The following is a 23,223-nucleotide window of genomic DNA, read 5'->3' on the forward strand; positions in this document are numbered from 1 at the left end:
AAGATAACACAGTTTATTTCTTCATGATATTCAGATTAAAATGTATCAATGTATTTAGCACAATACTACATTTTAGGACAAAATCATCAGTGCTTTGCAAGTCTTCATAATGTTTATTCATTATAAATAGTAAATATTTACTGAACTTTTTACATGAAAGACGTTTGTTTTTTTGTTTTCTTTTTTGTTTGTTTGTTTGAGTTTTGTTTTTGTTTTTTTTACAACACATACGTTGTTGTAGAGGCTGCAACACAAAAATAATATTTCATTCTTCCATCACCCTTAAGACCAATGTGCGAACTAACCTCTGTACTGAACCTAGTCTAACTCACTACATCATAGTCCCTAACGCTAAAAGGAATGTATTTGTGTTCTGCCTCCCTCTTTGTTCCAAGAATAGAGAGAAATAAATAACACCACCTTCCATCGTCCTCTCAACATCACAAAACACAAATTTATTGACATTCTAAAATGTCACAATGCAAACTTCTTGTAAACCTTGGTTCTTATAATTATATTTTCTGTATTGGATATCGCTGTATAATTTAAACAAGTGTGTCAGGGCCATCTCTGTCTATGTCCTGTACATCACTAAAAAAATGTAAACGTAATCATTTCTTTGTATTGTTTCCTGAAAATGGCCTTTAAATCATGATTAGCAAGCTGGATTTCAGTTGTCCAGCAGACTCCAACATTTCTGTATCATAAGGAATTATTCACTGCAAAAATAAAAGTACCTGCAAAAATATAGTTCTGATTCTATCTTTATGACTTTGGATGATCCCAAAGTTTGTGTGAGGTACACAGTATTGCACATTGCTAGGCAGTTGTGAAAAAATCAGTCGTGTTGTTGTTGACTTTTTTTTTTTCCTCCCAGGTTTGTTCGAAAAGGTAAAACAGACTTGGAAACTCCACATACAAAAAGGTAAAATCCGTTTTTCGTGTTACACAAGATCTTGTCTCTTGGTAAAGCAACAGTTGTAAATTATATTTATTGACAACATGATTACAAAGGTACAATAAAGTAACCAATAAGTTGCTCTGGAAGTCTTTTGCACTTATCCTAGCTTCCTATGGACTGTGACATTTCCTCTTGATAACAATTGCCAGTGTGTAAAATGAAAGAGGTTCTCCTCCCCTTGCTTCAGAAACCGAGCAGTTTAAAAGACTAAAGTCATCACTGAATGTCAGATGAGTCAGAGTACAGAGAGCTCAACTGCTCTAAGTTTCAAAATGTTCCATTTGTCCCAATCAACGCACATTAATTTCAACAACAGAAAATGGAATGTTTTGCCAGGCAGTAATATTAAATACTGCTCTGTTTTGTATACCCAGTCATAATGAACCGTGTCACATTTATTTTTCATTATTGCTTTTGGCCTTTGTCTTCTGTATAGCTTTGTCCAGCCTTCAAAAGTCTACTAAAAGCTATGACTGGAGAGAACATAACAAGTCTGCTTCTCTCAATGGGACTGCCCCAGTTTAGACTGCAGCATGTTGAGAAGATCCCTCGTATCCAAGCTTTGGAGTGAGACTGGAAAACAAGACCAGGTTTAACTTGAAGTGGACAGTTCATTTATGCAATATCTGGCTTCAGATAATGAAAGGCACCTGCAAAAAAAAAAGCAAAAGAAGCTTTTTAAGTCATGCTGTGACAACCTCACAGCATGGGGCCATGCCAACTACAGGTTGACATTGTCATATTTAATAGTGATATATCAAAGGAAAGCAACTAATATTTTTATTCCTAGGACAAGTTTGACAAAACTCTATGTATCTGGGATTATATACTGTAATGATTCTTGAGCTGACCTCATTAAGAACATGTGTTTCTAATAGTGGAATGCCAGTGGTTATTTCATTTTGGACAACCCTTATGTTTAACCTAATGGCAATCAGGTTTCATGTCTCAACAATTAATAACATCAAGATGTTGTTGACATCACTTAAGAAAATAATTATGCGGCAGAAATCTTGCTCAAACAATCAGCTGTCTCACCAGTGCACTCCGTTTGGCTTTGGAAAGTAGAACTCAGCTTTAGGATCTCTGCTCATAATTTTCTTTGTTCCAGACAGAAAGTACAGACCATTGATAAAGAGGTACAGTGTTGTGCTTTGGAGCGCGAATGTCCGTACTCACTTTGCCCGTACTGTCCATACTGGTAGCCTGTGACAGGGTCCATGCTGTAACCCGTGGTGCTGTAGGTCGGTGGGCAGTAGGACTGAGATGTAGGCAGGCTGTCTAAACTCTTCATATGATCTAGCCGCTGGCTGCAGCTGGCTGAGACAGTGGTGGTGGGCTCCAGGCCCCCAGTTAAAGGGGACAGGGCATAATCAGTTTGGGGCTGGTGAGGCACACCGCCGTGGTTAGTCAGGAGTCCCATTACCTAAAAGGCAGAATAACAGAAAGAGTTAAAATACATGTAGAACTGTATTGCTTACGGAGCCACGGGAGTTCTCAACTCTATCATCAGATTTCCTAAAACAGGTAGACTTGGTATTCAAACTATGCTTTGAGTATATAATCCAATGAGGAAGTGGAATTTGGTTGCATCATCCACCAAAATAAAAACTGATGGCTAACAACCAATAAAAAGTGATACCAAGGGCAAATAAGGAAAAATCATTTTTAAAACTTTACGATTTTAGAGTGCTTGATCCTCCCATGCCCCAGCTGGAATCTCTGCAGATGTTTATTCCTCAGGGACTCAATGAGAGAATAAAAAGCGTGTAGTGGCTCTTCAGCCAGTGTCATGCACAATCTACAGTCGCAGAAAAGCTGTGAATAAGCTCACACTTCTTTTTTTCCCCCAAGATCAACAGTCATTCAAACAGAAGCTGAAATAACTCATTTATCAGCTTTTTCTTCTAAAAACAGTCATGAAAACATTAATTTTGGAGCAGATCATGGCAACACTGCCAATGGAAGTAACAAAGAATCCCAGCACCCAGAACAAACTGAATATGTGGGGAAGGGGCAGAGCAGCCTTAACTCCTGCTGCTGCATGACCTGTGTGCTGGCTTGTGAAGAAATCAATGTGAGAGAGTAACGTGTTGGTCATAACACCAGTTTTCAACTTCATCCTCTGAATTAGAAGACCCCACAGAAATGGTCAGGCGTTCCAGACCAGTCTCAAGTCAGCTGTGACTCCCTTAATCAGCTGCTTGTACATGAACAGTTATGAAAGTATCAGTCAAGATTAGTTGAAAAGAGATTGCTGGAAAATACATGTTTGCCCCTATAAAAGCCCAGCCCTCTAGGCCATAATTTCCAGTAGAAGAAAAAAAAAAAAAAAAGTTCCAAAAGGGCCTGTGCTTTCAAGCAGGAGTGAAGGAAGCTACAGTGATAAGTCCTTGTACAAAAATCACTCACACTATGGGTTGATGTGCGTTTTCTTTCCCAGCATGTCTCTATAGCACATTTTGAAAATAAGTACAACTGAGAGAATTGCTTACTTCTGCTGGAATAAGTTGCACTTCAAAGCCTGAGGAAGAGTATGCAGCTTCTAACAGATGGATGACATATAGCTTCTGCCAAAACACCATAGTAATTAGGTTGTCCTTCCTCCAAAAAGGCATTACAAATATCTGACATATGCTATTTGATAATAATTTTGCTTTACTGCACTTCTTAGCATAAACTAAAAAGAAATTATTAAAATGGGAGTCTATTTTGTAAAGAATAAATTGATGCTCGTAAGAGCATGTCTGGTTCCTAAAGCTCTGATGCTCCTTCTTGAATTTTGTTTATTTTCCATCATAAAAGAAAAGGGAATACTACTGTAGGGAGCTTGTGGGCCCAGCTCTGAGTTTTGTTTGTTTTTTAATAAATAAGTGAAACAAAACCCACGGATCATGACTCAAGTAAGAAGGAAGACCTAGCCAGGTCTCGCATGCCTGATAAGGATGAGAGCAAGAGACAGAAGCAGAGTTCTTCAAAAAGAGACTCCCAGATACCTACATCAAGAACACAAACCATCTTTGCATCAGAAGAACACCACAAGATGTCTCACCAAAAAAAAAAATTGCTGAGAAAGAAGTTTCATTACTACTTGCAACACTAGAATGTTCACTTTGTTCCACTAACAAGCAGAAAAACATGAGTTTAACTGCTGGTATTTGCTGAGTGTTTCACAAACTGAAGCATTCACACAAAAAGAAGTTTCAAAATATATCCAAAGGCTTCATTTATATACTGACATCTTGAAAATTTTAAGTTTAAAACACAAAAGAAGAATTTGGATTTAGGCTATATTTTTTTATATATATATTTCATTTTTATATTTAATTCAAATCTTTTTGATGCACAAAACCTATTAAAAGAATTTGAGTTTAATAAAAAACATTTTAAAAAATCCTCTGAAGTCACTGCAGATTGAAAAATCATGTTATTTGCACAGCAACCTGCACAGAATTTTGTCCCAAAAACACCTAGAAGCTGAAATAACTCATTTATCAGCTTTTTCTTCTAAAAATTCTTTCCTGAAAACTATTAAAATTTTTAAAGATTATTTTAGTAAGTTTTTCTATTTAGGAATTACAAATATTTTTCTTGTATCGTTGGAAAATGATATGGTCCCGAAAATCTAGCATGCTGAATGATCTGACATTGCATCACCAGGATATGATATTAGAACCTATGTTCATTTAGGTTATATTAATCCTTGTCCTTTAAAATTAATGCTAATAGAGTTAAAAGAAGAGAAAGATCCACAAAAAAAAAAAAAAAAAAAAAACCCAAACCCATAGCTTAACTTAAACATTTACATTGAAAATTACTACTTTAGAAAATATTTATATTGGCACAAGTGTCACGGTTTTGACTACAGTTTAAAACACACATGGTTTATAAGAAATCTGAAATAAGTGTACAGCCCTTTCCATTCCCACACAGCACCTACGTGATACCAATATTTACAGGGCTTTACCACGTTCTGTTCCAAGTTCAAGAGCAGGTAGAAGAGGCTGGGCTGCGTCACCCTTGCAGTGCGACTGGAGCCCCAATGGCACCCTTCTCTGCACGAGCGCTCTTGCATCACACCCATCTCTACCAGGACTTTTAGGACCCATTGCTGAGTTGGGCAGATAGCTGTTTTATCAACTGCATATTTTAACTAAACTTTTTTCTGTTTAATATTTTCAACAGAATAGAATAGAGCCCAAGACAACATTATCTGGACTTTGCCAGCAAAACCAATAAGCTCAAAAAAATTGGTACTGGAAGTTATTTTAAAGTTAAAGATTAGCCTTGAAATTTAAACCTGGATCAAGACCTGGTCTCAATAGCCACTCAAACTTCAGTAGCATCTGTATTTGGACACACATTTATCTTCTCTGACAGGCTAAAATTAGCATTTGATGAGATTTACTTTAAATTTTTTAAATCTATTAGATAATAATACAAGTCTTTAGGCATCCTTTTATTAAGTGCATATGCACCTAATAGACACTATGGAGCAGAGACACTTTGGGGAAGAACTGACACAGCTCTCTAAGGCAGAGAAAACTGAAGTCTGAACAGTAACCATCTTCTCAGAAATATCTTCTTCAGGGGCCTTTGGAATCATCCTGCAGTTGATTAGTATCTAAATAATTAGATTTTTGGTCATGTCTGTTTTGAAAGCTATAAGGGAAGTAGCTTTAGGGCAGAAGTCTTTCATATGGTATGTGCCATGACCTTATCACCCATACAAGGAGTTACAGGAAGGGCATGGCTGACTTTCACCTAATCGATTAGAAAGCCATTAATGGGCCACGTCTGCAAGATGCTCAGCACCCTCAGCTTAGTGGTGTACAAGAGACACATCAAGATCTAGATTTTGCAACTCAGATCTTCTGTGGGTATGAAATGGTATAGTCCTAAATAAGTAAACAGAACTGATTGGTTTACAATAATTGAAGAAGAAAATAATTTTATTCAATCTGTACACCATCCAAATTACTGGAAAATATATACTTCCCTCTGAATGACTTTGGGAAAGCTGAAGTAGTAATTGTCAACCTTGCTGATTTGGATCCCAAAAAAGTTGAAAGAAAAATCAAGGGCTGATATAACACTTAGAACAAAAAGCTGCTGTAACTATTCAATTTATTTTAGAAAAAAACTCCTAAAAATGCAAAAAAAAAAAAAATCATTCTCTAAGTTTTTTGGCTACTTCTATTTTGTTCTCATTTTTTACAACACACACGCAGAGATATTGACACATAGCCTTTGAGCTTCCACAACAAATCACAGTAGGTATAATTGATAAAATAGTTCTATTCGATTAGAAAAGAAAGGTGTTGATAGGAATAAGCAAAGAGAACATAGTGAACTGCAACAACCAAACTCTACAGAAAAGTTTTTGGAGAGCACATCCCAAGTAATCCAAAATATTCATTAGGATAAATCCCTTGCAGGAGGGGGTCAGCACAGCATCACTAGCTGAGGATATGATCCAGAAAGAGAAACTGAATGATGAAAGCCTTAAAGACCAAGTACACAACATCTGGTCTATTATCAGCTATTAGAAAATACTTCTATTATCAACAAAATAAAGGCCATTAAACTGAGAAAAAGCTTATTCTGTTCAAATGAAAAATTATGCCTGTTAATGCAGCTGGTATTTTAGGATGTAGGACCTACCATAGGCACAATAAAATTCTCATATGTTTTAATTCATTTACGCATGCCTGCATTTAATATGCTGTGTGACCATGTCTGTAATTAATATGATTTATGAGAAAAGAACATGTGTGATATTTTTTGGGTACAGTAATACATTTTTTCCCCCTCCTGTGAATGAAAGATTTAATGAAACAGCTCAAGGAAAATTGTTGGCAGTTAACGTAGTAAGTTGAACTGACAGAATTGTGAGTAAACTTTAGCAGAGTTAATGATATCCTCTTATCTGACCCTGACACATTTGCAGCATGTAATTTACAGAAGCTCTGTCCAGGGAATCTTGACAAATGCTCCTAAGGATGTCAGGGCAATGATCCATTCTAATGTAAAACAGATGTGGGTCAGATACCCTCATTCATCACTAACACTGAAAATTTCAAACTCCTTCTGAGATGAATGGCATTACCTGCTGTTAACTCTTTTCACTGTAGAAAAATCTCTTAAAAACAAAATACTGCACAAGAAGGATGGTTATAATGCATTAGAATGAGAGATTTTAGAAGATTCATTAATAGTAATTAGCAACATGGATCTATACCTGTAGAACCCTTGAACCATGTTGCTGATTCATTTCATATATACAACTGTTTCTGCCAAATATATGAAGAAATTCAACAGAAAGCATTTTCATTTCATGCCAAATGGCAAGCACTTGGAACCATATACTTGGTTAATGAAAATAGGAGCAAATACAGTGACTTTGAATATCTGATGATCTGACCTTCTGCATACTCATATCAAATGAGACCTCATACTGATTTCGCACCACTAGACATCAGTGGTAGCTACACTGAAATCAGAGAAGGTGCACTGGTGTGCATTTAGGGTAATTAAGAGGATAACTTGATCCTTCATGAACTATATTTTTATCTACAGGAGATTACTAATGTTCACAACATTATCACAGTCCATCACAAAACCCATGTCTTTCAGCTGCTACATCATGGAATCACGGGACTAGGAAACATTACCAAATTAATTCAAAGAGAAGTTAATTCTCTAGCTCCTGGTTGTATGGAAAAGCTTCAAAAATGTCAAGATGACTGAAAAGTTAAAACAAAGCCCAAAGATGAACTTACACTCACAATGTATGTGAATAATATGTCTGAACATAAGTGAGTATACAAGTATATCTGAAATTAAACATCCCAAAACTTTTTCAGGCAGTCTCGAGAGATTGTAGGCTCATGAGTTTAAATGCTTGAATATGGCAATATTACTTACAATAGTTCATAACAAGACTAAATGTGAGATGAGGTTGCTCTCTGCCTGTGAACTCTTCTCCTCCCACCTTCCACTCAACTCAAAACACAAAAAGAAGGATTCTGGCCATCTTGAAAAACAGCCCAGCTGTCACTAGCTGGGTTCTCGCACGCCTTCCCTCCACAACTGGGACACATGGGTTTGTTCTCACTGAAAACAAAACAAAAATATGACTTTTTTTTTTTTAATTTTTATTCAAACACTAATTTTTTTTGCTGGCAGATGACCGGGGGATGGGATCTGCAAAGCTTTCACAGGAGGACTCTCACCAAACTCAACATTTGGCCCTACACCTGCATGATCTACACGGCTGGATTTACCAAGGGATTGCTACAAAATCCTAGCCACTTAGGTAAAACCCATAAACACAGGGGGAAAAAAGTATGATGGATAAGCATAACTGGAGGAATCCAAGTGAGAAGGAAGGGTTTATTCATGAGGCTCCCATTACACTCCCATCCCAGTGTAAAATGTGCCAAAAGAAAAAAAATATATTCTATTACCATCTTCAGGAGCTGTTGAGACCAGGTGGGGCGGTGCTCCCTGCCTCCCCCCCTCTGGACTATCTCCTGTTACTGGGCACAACAATGCCTTATCGCCTGACCCATCGGTAACTCGCTCCTGGGCTATCTCCTGTTAATGGCCCATCAAGGAACTGCCTCACGACTCCCCATCCCATTGTGAGATGCTCCGCCCGGGGAGGGGGGGGGGGGAAAGAGCCAAGCAGTCCATGCCAAATAAAAACGGAGATTTTGAACACCCTAGCAGCCTTTCTTCCACTGGATTCCCAGAGGAGCTTTTCCCCCCACTGGAGTTCCAGAGGACGAGAGCTACCTGCCGACCACTGGACCTTCGGAGGAAGACCAGACTCTTTTACCTGATTGCTGCTTCCACAGAACTACACCCATCACTTCAGGAGGACTGCAGCCAGCATCTTACCGGACTGCTACTGCCACCCTAACAGGGTGTCAGGTTGTATTCCTGACTCTGTCAGTGTAAACCAGTGGGTTGTTTGTTTTTTCCCTGCCTTGTGTTATATATATATATATATTAGTAAAGAACTGTTATTCCTATTCCCCATATCTTTGCCTGAAGGCCCGTTAATTTCAAAATTATGATAGTTTGGAGGGAAGGGGGTTGCACTCTCCATTTCAAGGGAGGCTCCTGCCTTCCTCCACAGACACCTGTCTTTTTCAAACCAAGACACTGACTCAGAACTCTGTCTTTCTTGTATAAGAAAATTATCACCATTACTGATACCCTGGCAGAAATGAAGGTAAAAATAAAACAGTTCTCCCTAGGTAGGTAGGAAATTTAGAAGGAAATCGAGCATGATGCATTTAAAGATGGATACATTGCTTTCTAAGGATTTCTAAGGATGAAATTCTGCTCTTTCTGATCGCACTGCAGTATATGCTTTTCACTGAATCATGCTGTGGTATTTTTAGTACCTTTATTTTTTAGACCTAAACCCAAAAATCTTAAAACCTAAAATATAGAGCATAATTAAGGACTCCAATGAGCCATCTGTGATTAGTCATGACAAATCCCTCATTCATGTACCAGTTCTTAATTGAATAAAAATGCAAGTATTCAGATACCTGTTGACATTTCTATTTTGTAAATTCATTAAAGACCAATGCGTGCCAGTCTTATACTATGAAGGACTGACACATACTTTCACTTAGCAAGTGGTTTGAACTGAACTTCTACGTGTAGCAAAAGCAAAGCATTATTTTAAGGGCTGCACTGATGCTGAATATGCAGCCTGCGTATATTCTAAATGGTACAAATAATTACAGAGGAAGACAAGGCAGTTTTGTGAGCAATATCATTAAAAAAGGGGTAAGAACACAGATACATTTGACATATATTGTGTCATTTCACACTTACACGTTTGTATTCAAATATCTATACAGTTACAGTACAATCAGCTAAAGTTTCCAGAAAAGCCCAAAGCTTTTTTGTATCTCTATGTGAGATTTCTGAGCTGTAAGAGGAAACCTGTTTTTTGAAGGCTGAAACCCCACACACGTGCTCCAACCTTTAGGGCATGGTGGCTGTGGATGTGCAAGTAGGCCCAGAGAGAGAAGCTGAGGTGAACATTCAAAATGTGAGGTCACCTGTTTATTATTATTGTTGTTATATTAATCTATTTTATATGCTATCTATAAATGTATAATATTTACAAAACAAATAATAAATGTTATTATTCTTGCATGAGAACAGTTACAAAACTATTGGATCTCATCTATTTGTACCCACTCCAGAAACAAAAATAATCAATCTCATTGGATGGACCTTTTTTTTTTTTTTTCATTAAAAAACCCAAACCAAAACCTTGTGTTCATGAAGTGATATCATGTGAATTAACTTTCTTCCTCGCAAAGAAATCCCTGACCTCTATCTCACATTCTTGGGTCATTAAGCAAAGATCTCTCAAAGCCAAGTTCACTGTGACAAAGATCATGAACTTCTATTTGGTATGGGGCTTGGATCCAAATAAAATGTTTCTGTGGGCCACCAGTTGGACAGTAATTCAACAGAAGGTATAGGGAAAAGCATAATAAATTAGTACTTGGGTTTTTTTCACCTCTTGTTCCTCTTCATGGGGGAATGAAAGTTTTTAGCCACTGGTTCCTGTGTTTCCCTTAAAAACAGAGTTAACAAGACAATACGAACATATCTAACTGATTTTACAGCTGCCATCAGATCCACACTTCAGGTTAATGAAAACCAAGTGCTCTCAAAGACTTGAGAAGGCAATTGCCCAAGATCTAGCTCACCAAAAAGAGTTACAGGATAATTCTCAAACTCAGGCAGTGAAATGTTTTGACAGTAGAAGAAAGAAACCCTGAAACAGCTTAAGTCTTTACTACTGTTCACGGAAAAGTTTGGAATTTTCTTATCAAGATTATTCCTGAAGTCCAGGTAACGGCATGAGAACTGCAAACTTTGTTAAAGACTGTTATGATCTTCCACACAACCCATTTAACATTCAATCTGCTCCCCATTTTCAAACTGCAGCCTTTAAAGCTACAGGCTTGATTCAATTATGAGGGAAGATAAGAAGGAAGAGGAAAAAGTAGATCTGAGAAGTTTTCTACAGGGGAAGGAGGAAAAAAAAAAAAATTATGTCCGGCAGGAGACAGGTTATGCAGGTTTGTTCTTTTTACAGTAAAATCTAAACACTGCAGTACTAAGTGAGCCTGGGTATCCTACAGGTTAAATAAGTGGCCTCATGGGCAGCAATCCAAGCAGAGTATTGCTGCTCCGCCTGAATCCAGGATCAGCGTGAAATGGCACGCTTCAAAACCAGCAAACTGCCTGAAACACCTGGTGTAGGGCAAACTCTGCTGCTTTGACACTAATAAAACACATATGACAAGGTCAGGGGATGCCTATGTACACCGGAAAAGCCTTTTTCCTTATCTTAAATGAAGCAGCTCAAAATATTGATATCCTGTCTTAAAAACAATCTGCTCTCTAGTAAGACTGTACACCTGCAGTTGCAAGACAAGAGTTTTTGCAGTTGCTCTTCTGCTTCACATTGAAGAACCAGCGATAACTGTTACTACTGGGATCAGAAAGTGATGCCAATTCAGAAGTACTTAAGTCTCATACACTTAGATTAACACATAGATATGCTATCCCCTAATAATTTTGAGTTCACAAAGGTTTCTTAAAAGAAAATGCGCTGAGTAACTGAAACCTAATTTGAAAAGGAAATACAATATCCCCATATAAACATATGCTTGAAAGCCAAGAAACTGCATAATAGGCATAGAAGACATAAAAATACGCAATTTACATATATTACACACTAATAATCTCTGTTCTGACATTACACTTAAAGAGCTCTGGCTGAGATGGCGTGCTTGCAGTTGAGTTGCTTTTTCATGAAATATAAACAAGGACACTCCTGGCCACCCATTCCCCAAAACAGTAGTCCATGTTTTATTCCTGCAAAAGTCAACCCTTTGCAGGTCTCTAGGTTCTCTCACCACAGTCAGATAGTAACAAGTAAACCAGATGAACAAGGAGAATAATCAGTCATCTGAAAGGGATCTGCAGAATTTGTCTTGGTGTTAAAAAGTGCTAAATATTAACAAGGTAGGACTCTTTGCATTCTCTTATTGTTTTAAGCAAGAGCAACAACTTTACCCAGCCTGTAAGACGGGTATGTTATGGAGCATTCTGCTTCCTAAAACTGACCAAGTCATACGGTCCTCTCTAACTTCCAAATTCAAGGCTAGCACAGTAAAAATAAAACAACAGCATCCTAGCCGTCTCAGTTTGTCCTCTGCCTTCCCCCAGCGCTTGCCTTAAACAGTGTATTTGACCATCGTGTTCAAAAACAAAGATAGAAAGAAAACATCCTGTGTGGAAAATAAAGCTTCCCCGGGGGTCTGCGTGTCAGACCCTCATTTGGAACAAATTGGAGTCAAAGGGGAAAAGAAGGTTTAAGTCTGGTAAGAATATGATCCTGTGAATCTTAATATTATATTGTTCTGCATGTTCTGAGGGTTTTTTTAAACTCACAAAAGATTATTAGGGCTTCAGACAAAGCTCCACCACTCACTGCTCCCACTAAAGTCACTGTAAATTCATCTTTAGACACAGTATGTCCAGAGCACTTGCCTGAGAAGGAGATGTGGATGGGTGGAAACATTATGTTAATTGCTCACACCCCCAGATTTATTGTGGTCAAAAATCCACTGGCTAGTAAAAAGACCCTCTTTCTTTCTCATCTAAATTCCACACACACAGGCAGGGCACTGCAACATGCCCACTCAGCAGGAAAACTCCTGTTTCTCTCTCTTCATGAAATCCCCAATGCAGAACTGGCTTTTGACTTTCCAGCCACCGCTACCTCAGCTGCTCGGTCAGCACCCGGGCGCTTGCAGGAAGAGCCCTGAGGAAGTGTGACAAGGGGATGCACTGCAACACACCCCACAACTAAGGGGCATTTCACACACAGTAACACTGCCACACACATAACCAACATCTGAGGCTCTTTTGGGCATAAAGACATTTGCTGTTTTACACAGTCCTACAATTTGTTGCACATAATTTACATATTTGAGGCTGTATCACTCCCTTATATAAACACAAAGTCTAGGTACATCACTTTATACCTACACACATTTTATACGTATCACTGAGTCATTGTTTAGGCTCCAAAACTGTTTTAGAGGAGCTGTTGGTAACACCGCATGAATTCAGGGCTGGGATTTTAGTTTGTTTGATAGAAAGATCTTTATCAGTCAGTTGCCAAGAAGCTGTCCAAAATCTAAATGGATCTAAGTAATCTGTATGCATTTGGTGACAAAGACATGATGTCAGTTTTTGAGTGATCGGCCTCCTCCTAAACCTCTTGGGTAGAGGTGCAGGACATGGCCAGGAGCTCTAAGCACTGGGGTAGAAAAAGCTTTCATAAGTCTAAGGAAAAAAGCCCAAAACAACAGAAGTTTTGTAGCATAAAGACAGGGCTGAGTGTAAAGAAGCACAGTAACCGATTAAGGTCATCCAATTGCTCCAGGATCTCCTTTTCATTATATCAGAACTCAAATCAGCAAGATTTTGGGGGGAGGCAACCAGGCCTCACTTTTTTGTACCACTTTGCCCAGACATCACCAGATTTGTTTACTGTTGTGCTCCACTTCTGTGTAACAGACAATAAAAGCTTTGTGAAAGGAAAAAAAGATCACATTTTCCATAGCCAGAACCAACATACATTTAAACTGACACTGACAACTACTTTTGATGGATTACCACTGAATCCCACAAAGATATTTGTGAAAAATATGGAAGCCTTGCACACTGCAAAACTGGCCATTAAAAACAAAACAAAAAAAAAGAAGCAACTAATATAATGTCATGGCTTTTGTTGGAGATTGCATTTAGAAATTTAGAACAAAATCCATTCAAGTCTTGTTGGAAGTACATCCATTTGTTTTTCTGTTGGTATTTTTTTCCTGAGGTTTCAAGACATAAAGTTTTGTACCCCACTCTATGCTATAGGAATCTGTGAAACTTAATTACATTTACTGTTACAAAAAAGGGTTTATGAACTTTTGCCTTTGGGCAAAAATGTTTATTTCATTGCCTTTGTTATTCATTCTTTTCAACTCCAGTGCCTTTGAACTTTTCAGCTGCACAGAGTTATCACCGTTGCACAGGAACCAGGAACTGTACTCCCAAGATGCAAACCACAAGTTGAAGAAAACGAAGGAGGCAAAGATATACGAGTCGTTATTTTGGCCACCCTTTGTGCCATTAAAATCTCATTTTCTGCCTATTAGAATGCCCTCTCCCTGCTTAGGCAGCGGTGATAGTCAGTGATTAGTGTGTAATTGAGGATAATTGTCTTTTCACTTTTCATTTGTGTCATTCTGAGCTTCTCTCTGTTTTTCTAACCACTGAGAGGAAAGAAGGGTAGGAAGCAGATAAAGCTGTTAAAACTCTCACTTTCAGCCCTGAAGAGATTCCTGATTGTAATTATAGATTGCATCCTCTGTGACTTCTCAGAATTTAGTGGACACCTCTTTCCAAGCACCTGGGCAAAGCTCTTGCTAATAAAGTAAACTACCATCTATTCAAGCTTTAACTAATGTCAGCTTCAGACAGATGCTGCACGCAGGAAAATTTAACCAACCTTTTGACACTCAATTATCAAGGCTATTTATTAACATGATTTCCTAAAAAGAGCTCATGCAAATTAGAAAAACAATTATGACATTCATGCATTTATATATTGCCAAAGAGCAGTAATACTCCTAATTTATGTATTTATAACTCGATTATAACTCATCTCAATGCACACTGCTCAGCCCTTGGAACTCTCCTTGTACAACTTGCCTGTAATTTTCCTGGACCATTCAGTAAAACCTTGGTGAGCTTATCTTAAAGAGGTATTTTATTCACAGAAAAACTACGCGATCTGCTTTCTGTACCTGGCCATGGATCTTCAGGAGAATAGCAGTATATTATAAATGCTTGACAACCGAATGTAAACATGAAGCCTGCATGATTACATTATAAATCACTTGAAATTAGATATAAGCTATGACTCTTGATTCAGCCAGTAGGAGGAAAAAATTAAAAAAAAAAAAGAAGGAAACTAGCAAACTGGAATCATGTGGCTTGTATAAAGAATACATTATGGTTTAAATTTGGCAATTCATTATACTGTGGCCTGAGGGAATAGACTCTTTGGTTCTGGTATACAGCAAATCCTCTGTCTGAAAACACAGGACTGACCTGAGGTGAAAGGCCATTGCCAATGGCAGGGTTCATGGGATTTGAGGGCCCGGACGGAGGCACAAAGCTGTCTGTATAGCTGGAAAATCCATGCCTGGTGCTGGGTAGGCAATAGGCAGAGCTGCTCTCTGGATTCGAAGGGAGGCTGCTTTGGTGTACAGTGCTCGGAGGGAGAGGCTGAGGTCTATGGACGGTACTGCTTGGATCAGAAACAGCTAGAAGCAAAAGAAACATTGATACGTTTTTCTCCTTTTTTTTTCTGGCAAAATAATTCTGTTATGTGAAGCCTAACTTGACTGAATTTCATCAGGACCTGCATCTAAGTACTGGTCAAGTAGAAAGGCAAATCTTTAATATTGCTAAATATTTAACTGGCCAGTAAGATTACACAAAATAGACTGCAAAAATCGTAACAACAGACGTGCAGTTTTCAGACAATCCTTAGTGGGCACATATTGTTCAGAAGAGATACAGAATTTTTTTTTAATACACATACATACATTAAAAAATAAAGAAAAAGCTTTATTTGCTTAGAAGACTGGTAACAGTTTCCTCCTGGTCACAGAACAGAAATTCTGCTGTGGTTTGTAGTGAACTTATAGATGGGTGGGAGAAGCCCTGGGCTTAAAAAGATTCCCTTAATTAGAACATCTACCAACAGTTAGGATCCAAATCTCAAGGACAGAGCAAGAAGAGTACAGTACCTTGTTTTATAAAATCATACCTGTAAGGTTTTTCTTTAATAGTAAAATCTAGCATAGCCTAGATTTGAGGCTCTGCTCCCTCCTCCAAATCCATCAAAGTTCACAAAAAATCTGATAACATTAGAGCAAATTTTTACGACAGTGTGACTTGCTACTACCTGATGTGAAAAAAAGATGGTCTGAATACCTAGGTTTTCCACCATCGGATAAATACTCTGTGTACTTACAGAAGTTTCCAGTGCACCATCTTCTAAAGCAACAAAGACAGAATGCAACTGCTGCCTCCTTCCCTGCCACGCTGGGCACTCTCAGTCAAGGAGGCCAATGCAATAGAAGGGTAGGGAAGGGTGTACGTCACTTCACCCATGCTACACCTCTGTCGTGCAGGAGGCTATTATTTCTGTAGCTAGCACTCTTCACATGTAACCAGCCCTTTCTTGCAGCAAAACAAACCCGAGTCCTTACAGGCTTAAAATAAGCAGGCTTGCAAGGTCCTTGCTGCCTCAGACCCCAAATTAGCCACCATCCTTTTTTCTATGTTAGAGAAGAAAATATTTCTACAGTGGATCAACACAGGAAACCCCCCAATAACACTATTTTAACCAAGTACCTGTTGGCTACTGTACCTTGCGGTATGGAGGTGGGTTGATAAGAGGGCTCAGAGAGCTGGTATGTCGGCAAAGTTGGCATGGCACTGGGTGGAAATCCTCCTGGGATCAGATGGTTGAAAGCCATCAGTTGATTGGCTCCTGCCTGTTTCCTCCATCTAGCACGACGATTACTAAACCAGACCTACAAATATTTAATTAGGGACATTTTATTTTTGTACATTTTATATGGGTGCATCAGAAATAACAGCATTGTATTTCAAATGCATTCAGTGTCCAAGAAAAGAGATGCAGAGGATGCGCACTGGCCTTAGAGCTCCTAGACAAGAAAGGAGCTTCCATGGTTCAATGGACAAGCTTGGCACATGCTTCCATAGTTCAATGGACAGGAGACAGGAATCACGAACCCTAGTTTCCTTTCAAATACAGCCTGTCTTGAGAAACAAGCTGACTAATGCTTTTGAGCTTTAGTGCTTTTAATAGCTATCAATCACTATGCTTATTGTGCCAAATTTAATGAGAAAGGGAAAACATCCCTCCATTTGATCTAAGTACCAGCCAATGCTATTTGGTCTGGATTGTATGGTCTTTATATTTAATTCGTCAACAGGTTAGTGGCATCACTTAATGCACTGTTAGAAGGTGCTTGTACTTATATATTAGGATATTCTCTTGCCTTAATGATCAACAGAACTTTAAGCTTTTAATTTGAAAAATACAAAACACACAAATCCCTCCCAGTAAGTTTTCATGTATTCACATATGTACAAAACATCTCTTAGTAAACTTGACATTAACAGTAGATCAGAATTTCAGTACTAGATTAGCATTTCAGAACCACTTTGAAATCTGTTCCCCGAACAGGGTACCAAACAGATGGGTTTTGGATTAGTGGGACATTTTAGCTATAAATCTCCATTCCTTCACATCATTGTTGGTTCATGTTTTAAGGCTACACAGGTCTGTAAAAGTACTTGTAAAAGTAAACTGGGTCTCAGATCTGTTACCCTTCCTGCAAGCAGCCCATGCTGTCTTGTGAATCAGCCATCACAGACTGGATTTCTAGGTGTAACATCATTTAGAAACCACGAGTGGCCCTTACATAACAGTGTAACAACATTTTGGACTACACTGTGGATTTCTCTGCTTGTTATTTCATAGCAGGAGTGGCAGGACTTACTGGGCCATCTGGTTTCTGATGTGGACCATCTGTCACCATGTAGTTTGATCTGGCTTCATCCTCTTTTCAGAATTAGATGCTCAGTTCACAGAGCTGCCTCCTCCTTTGGCCGCAACATCTACTCCTCAATTACACACACCCACTCTGGTGTAAGAGAGATAGATGGAGCCTCTGTTCTACCTCAGAAATCCCTCTCTTTTTTTGCTGTACATGCTAACCCTCCCTCTGCATCCACACGAACCATTTCTGAAAGCAGGTGGCAGGGACAAGGCACCAGGGTGGAGATGTGAGTCCTGCAATGAGCAACAGTTGAGGAAGGATCTAGATTCAGCAATATTTTTTTACTTTCTCATCCTATAGCCATCTATATCTTTTTTCACCTCTCTCCTTACCCTTTGCTTCCCTAACTCACATTTAAGTCTAAATTTCTTATTTACTCCTCACAGACTCCTTCCACCTACTTATTTCTCCCAAAGTACACACAGCCTTATGCTCCTGTGGCTGTATCTTTTGAAGACAACCAAAGAGAAGGAAAAAGGGGCAAGACACACTGAAAAAGGAGGAAGAGGTTTTGCTAAAGAGCCAAAGAGCACTTAGGAAGGATGATGGAGGTCAGACAGGGAGCAGAGAACAGCAAACACATGTTGTAATTAGCCTACCTGGGTCATAAACTATGGCTTTGCCCATGACACCCTCCTTTCTTCAGGTCAAGAGGGTTATCTGATGATCTTCAAATGCTTCAGGAACACTAACTGAACTATGCTACATGAGTGGATTTCACTGAGGAAAATGAAGTAACGAGATTTTGTGTCCTCTACAGATAAGAATTCGCCTTCAAGCCCTGGATCTTTATTAAAATGAGTCAGATCCCTAACTCTGATTCAATAGCAAGTGATTTGAATTAATGCCAAGTTTTATGCTTTCATTTACAGATAGATTTTGGCTCATTTTATAGATTTGCATTTTTTCCAGAACTGCAGATATGTATTAAACATCCCCACTCAACGGTATCAAAAAGTCTACAGCAGCCCCACGATGAACATGTGCGGAGCTCTGTTGCCACCTGAAGCCCCATTAAATTAAGTGGGACCCTGCAGGGGTGCGGGAACCTGCCTGAGCTGTGCAGAAAAACAAGGCTGTGTGTTACTACCTGAGCCTCATGTGACTGGGACATGCTAAATGAGTGTTACTTGACTGGCACTTATGCCACACGCTGCTGGCACAGCCGTGGCTCCAGGCTCGTCGGCTCCAGCCACTGCCACTCCACTGCCTTGCTGCCCCACGCAGCAGCACACACCTTCTGCTGCTTGCCCTGGCTTCTTACTTCCCCCAGGTGGCAGGAAGGCAGATGGCACCTGGCTAGCACCAGAGTTAGTCCAAAATTATCTCACCAAAACCCCCTGAAGAAATTCAAAACTGCAGAGCAAGTCTTATTGCCACTAATACCACATGCACTCATCACTTCAGAACAGGAGAGGCACATAAAATAAATTTTAGAAAACCCAACACCTTTACAATAAGCACCAGGGGTCAGATCCACATTTGTCCTTGTTTCCCTTTATTTTAACAGGCTTTGGACCTGCCTTAGCAAAAATATTAAAAAGAATTTATCATTAAAATGGCCATAAGTGTGGCTTCAACTCACACATTTTTAAAAATGAACACACCAAAGCTCTGAATCTGTAATTCTAGATGTTTTAACACAATAGTTTTTACTATTCTTACTATTTACTATCATGGCCTTGTGCTTTTCACATGGTGGCCTGTGTTTAAAACATGATGGATGTGACCTAGAACCATGAAGGCTTGAGATTTGGCTTGCAGCTGTGTTTAACTCTCATTTTATAACAGGTAACTGCAGATTTCAGATGTTGTGACGGAACACGAAGATGAATAACATAACAGTAAGTCAGGTGAAAGTGACATATGAATAAAATGAAAGAGGAGGGTTAAAAAGTTAAAAATCAGGTTCGGAAAAATCAGGAAAAAAATTACTCAAAACTAAGTATTTTATTTACATTTTATGTAATGTTTGTTAAAAAGAGTCAGATTCTAAACTTTATTCAGTAACAGTTATATGCTTTCTACATTAACTGAAATGATTGTTTTAAAAAATTGTAGTATTTCACTTAGACTACATTCATCTGCCTTCATTTATTCTCAGTGGCTCAGGAATTTTTTTTTTATTTTTAAAATCAGCACGTATCATGAAGAATCCACATGCACTATTATCACCAATTAAAGAAATCTTGACATATTTTGCCAATATCAAGTCAAGACTTAAAAATAAATCTAGTTACCACAAGCCAATGTGTCTGCCTAAAAACATATTGTAAACACCTGCGGAAATATTTTCTGTTGTTTGTACATTTCCACCATGATTTAAACACAATGTCCTCCTACGTTCAGCAAATTTCGACTTCCATCCGTATGACAAAACCCTCATCTTATGAGTGGCCATTTCAAATCTAGCAGGTTCTCATAGGATGCAACTGAGGGGGAAACAATCATCACCTGAATGCAGAGATGCTCTGAGTATAATGCAGGCTCTGGTGAAGATGTCATACCATGAGAAAGTGCCACCCTGCAGCGGGCATAACAGAAAATCAACTATAAACTATCTACATCTGTGTACTCTGACTAATGCACCTTGTGTGGTGCCTTCACCAGCAACAGTATGGATCTCAGTGGAAGGCAGACCAACCGTAGACAGTCTTTCAAATCACCACTACCACCCTGAATTCCCCACAGAAGCAAAAGCAGCGGATAAGCAAGCTACTGCATTTTGGAAATTCAAAATATAGCGTTCTTACACAAACAGTACTGTGTCTGAAGGAATATGATCTACTTGTGTTAGTGTAACAGGCAGGAACTCTAAATTAGGTCAGCATTGTGCTTGGTGCTGTGTAAATGCAGACATGGGCAGAAGAAACATGGCTTGTGTGAGGGACTCAAGCAACCAAAAGCGATGTCTGCAACAGAAGCCAAGTCACATTCATTTTAGTGAGGCTCTGGCTCCCCAGTTTCTATGTCACTTTCAAAGATGGAATGGAAATTACCCAGATGATTTGGAAATATATTGAATCCCAGTGTCTGGCCAAAATTTACATCTCAAAAACTGAAGTGTAGAGGATTAAATTTAGAGTAAAAGAAAAAAACAAAACAAAATAGTCCTTTATGGGAAGTAAATATTGGAGGCTCCAGTTTTTCAAGTGTCTGGAACTGGGCTGACCAAAAAAGAAATCACCCTGAAATTGAATATTAAAAAAAAATAATAATTATTTTGCACCGATGTATCTTTCAAAGTCCCTTCCAACCCCTAACATTCTGTGATTCTGTGATGTAGAATGGATGAGGTGAACTAACGGGTTTCTCCCATCTCTATTTTCTAATATTTAGATCCTGCCTTTTATTATCATTTTTTCTTTAAGTAGTTTGCAAGTGATCACGCCAACATCTTATTTTGTTGATCTCAACAGGATATTCTTTAAAAGATGCGTTTATTCACTTGGGAACACACCAGTGTAATTAGCCTTGACATTTCAACAGTCTGATCGTAAACACAGAGTGCTCTATGTGCTTTTAAGGCAAAAAGATCTCTGAAACAAGAAGGCAAAACATTTGAGATGTGAATTTTGCAGAAAACCCATGACTATTTTGTTATACACAGTCCTCACCATTTCAAGCACGAGTGCCAAAAACACACAAAGTCAAAAGACTGATGTATTGTTAATGGCACTTCTAATTTTAGAGGGGGGGTTTCCCCCTTTTGCCTCATGATATTTTTCATGTAACTGCCTCCCCCACCACTGCTGTTCCTTGCCTCTCCCTTCCCCCAAAATTCATATGTTCAAAATAAAGTCTGACCATGCCACAAGCAGGAGTCCTTGGCGGGCGTGCCATCAGGGAAGTAATTTCAGGTGTGCCAGAAACAGTGAGGCTGCCTTGCTGGGTGGGGAGGCTGAAGAAAGAACCTGCTAATGAAGCTGGGTTGCACCAGCCCAGGCAGAGCTGACTCCACTGCCTTTTAGAAGTCACTCTGCCATGTTTCACAAGACACCCACAGTGTCTGGTCCTGCAGTCCCTGTTGATGCTGGACCTACATTGACTCAGCTGCCTTCAGAGCAGCCTGTGCAGGCACTTTCACCCTCTTGCCAGGCCAATGGCTGACACCAGCCCTTGTGCCTGCCTGACCCAAGAACACAAAACAGCAGGGAAAAAAAATAGAAAAAAATTTTTTTTCTTCCTTTTTTTTTTTTTTTTTTTTTTTTTTTTTGCAGTAGGGTCAGTTTCCACCTGGCTCACCAAGGTATCAGATGAGCTCTCAGGAGAGCACTGACAGAGAGCAGGTGTAGGAAGAAGAAAGAGTAGAGACAGAATTGCTTTTTAGCAACAACTAGTTCCTAAATCTGCTTCACTGCGACATCTGTACACCCCCATCCTCACAGGAATAAGGTCTACTGTATAGGCACAGAGGCACACCACGGGTAGGCCTGTTCCCTCTCAGCATCCCAAAGCGGTGCTGCCAGCCAGCTGCGAGCGGCCTGCCAGGACCACCAGTGGGAACACCGCAAGGCTGCAGGCTCTCCACCTGGGCTCTGACAGGAGCTGTTTATGGTGGTGGGAAGTCATGCTGGTTGGGATATGAGGAGTTATCAGTGTGTTGGAAACAAACTTTTAAAACAAACAGGAAAAAAACCACCACCCCCCAAAAAAAAAAAACCAACAAACCGATCACACCAAGCACAAAATAAATTTAAAAAAAAAAAAAAAAAAAAAAAAAGAAAAAGACCAGACCAAAAATCCATTAGGCTGTGCCAAAGGGAACAAGGATTTCCAACTACCCCGCCCCATGTAATCCAACATACTCAATTCTCATAGGTTTCTTTGAAAAGGCTTGGGCCCAGTCCTACACAAATACTTCTGAAATACTGCAGCTGAATAATTCTGCAAAATCCTGAGTAATAAGCAAATTGAACTGTGTATTTATAAATTAAAGCACCACTAATTTGAGCCCTTAGGAAACAGGGACCAGAAAAAGAGAATCAAAATCATATCCCTTTTCCTTTATATTTAAAAATGTCTTCTTGGGCCTGCATATGTTTGTAGTTGGCTAATTTACCCATAAGAATTTCTCCTTTACCCCAGGGAAAAATATCTGCAATTACAGGGTTATCTACTACAAGAATGCACATAGCATTTTCTTTCTTTATCCTATATATGATACAAGAGGGACAACCTCAAGAAAAGGCATCAGAAATTCTCTACAAACCACATCAGGAATAACTGTAAAGATCTGCTGAAATGTCTTCAGTGTTCCTCAATCTGTCCTACATTCCTTTACCCCATCTGCCCATAGGACCGTGCAGTTCAGCATGCAGGCTCAAACCCTTTCAGAGGAGCTGAGGGCAAATTAAACTTTTTTTTGGCACAGGTCCTCCCTCCCCTGTGGTTTCCCAGTGAATGCTTTTCACTGTTTGCTACTGAAAAGAGAATATTAAAGCTGAGAAATTTGACTTCAGAGCTTTCAAACCTTATTAC

At 39.1% G+C, this 23,223-nt stretch overlaps 1 protein-coding gene across 3 annotated transcripts in view; it reads right to left on the bottom strand.

The window, feature by feature from the left end:
• Positions 1–1,576: 1,576 nt before the first annotated feature.
• Positions 1,577–23,223, bottom strand: part of PAX3 (paired box 3) — an 80,541-nt gene continuing 58,894 nt past the window's right edge. For all 3 annotated transcript variants that reach the window (XM_086467658.1, XM_086467659.1, XM_086467657.1), the window contains exons 6-9: positions 16,521–16,686; positions 15,191–15,405; positions 2,141–2,387; positions 1,577–1,611 (exon numbers count right to left, since the gene is read on the bottom strand). In XM_086467658.1, the coding sequence (XP_086323784.1) occupies positions 1,577–1,611; positions 2,141–2,387; positions 15,191–15,405; positions 16,521–16,686 (663 nt within the window). The remainder of the gene's footprint in view (positions 1,612–2,140; positions 2,388–15,190; positions 15,406–16,520; positions 16,687–23,223) is intronic.

The sequence above is a fragment of the Leptosomus discolor genome, chromosome 7 (assembly GCF_034619465.1).
Source record: "Leptosomus discolor isolate bLepDis1 chromosome 7, bLepDis1.hap2, whole genome shotgun sequence".
In the NCBI taxonomy this organism is placed as follows: domain Eukaryota; kingdom Metazoa; phylum Chordata; class Aves; order Leptosomiformes; family Leptosomidae; genus Leptosomus; species Leptosomus discolor.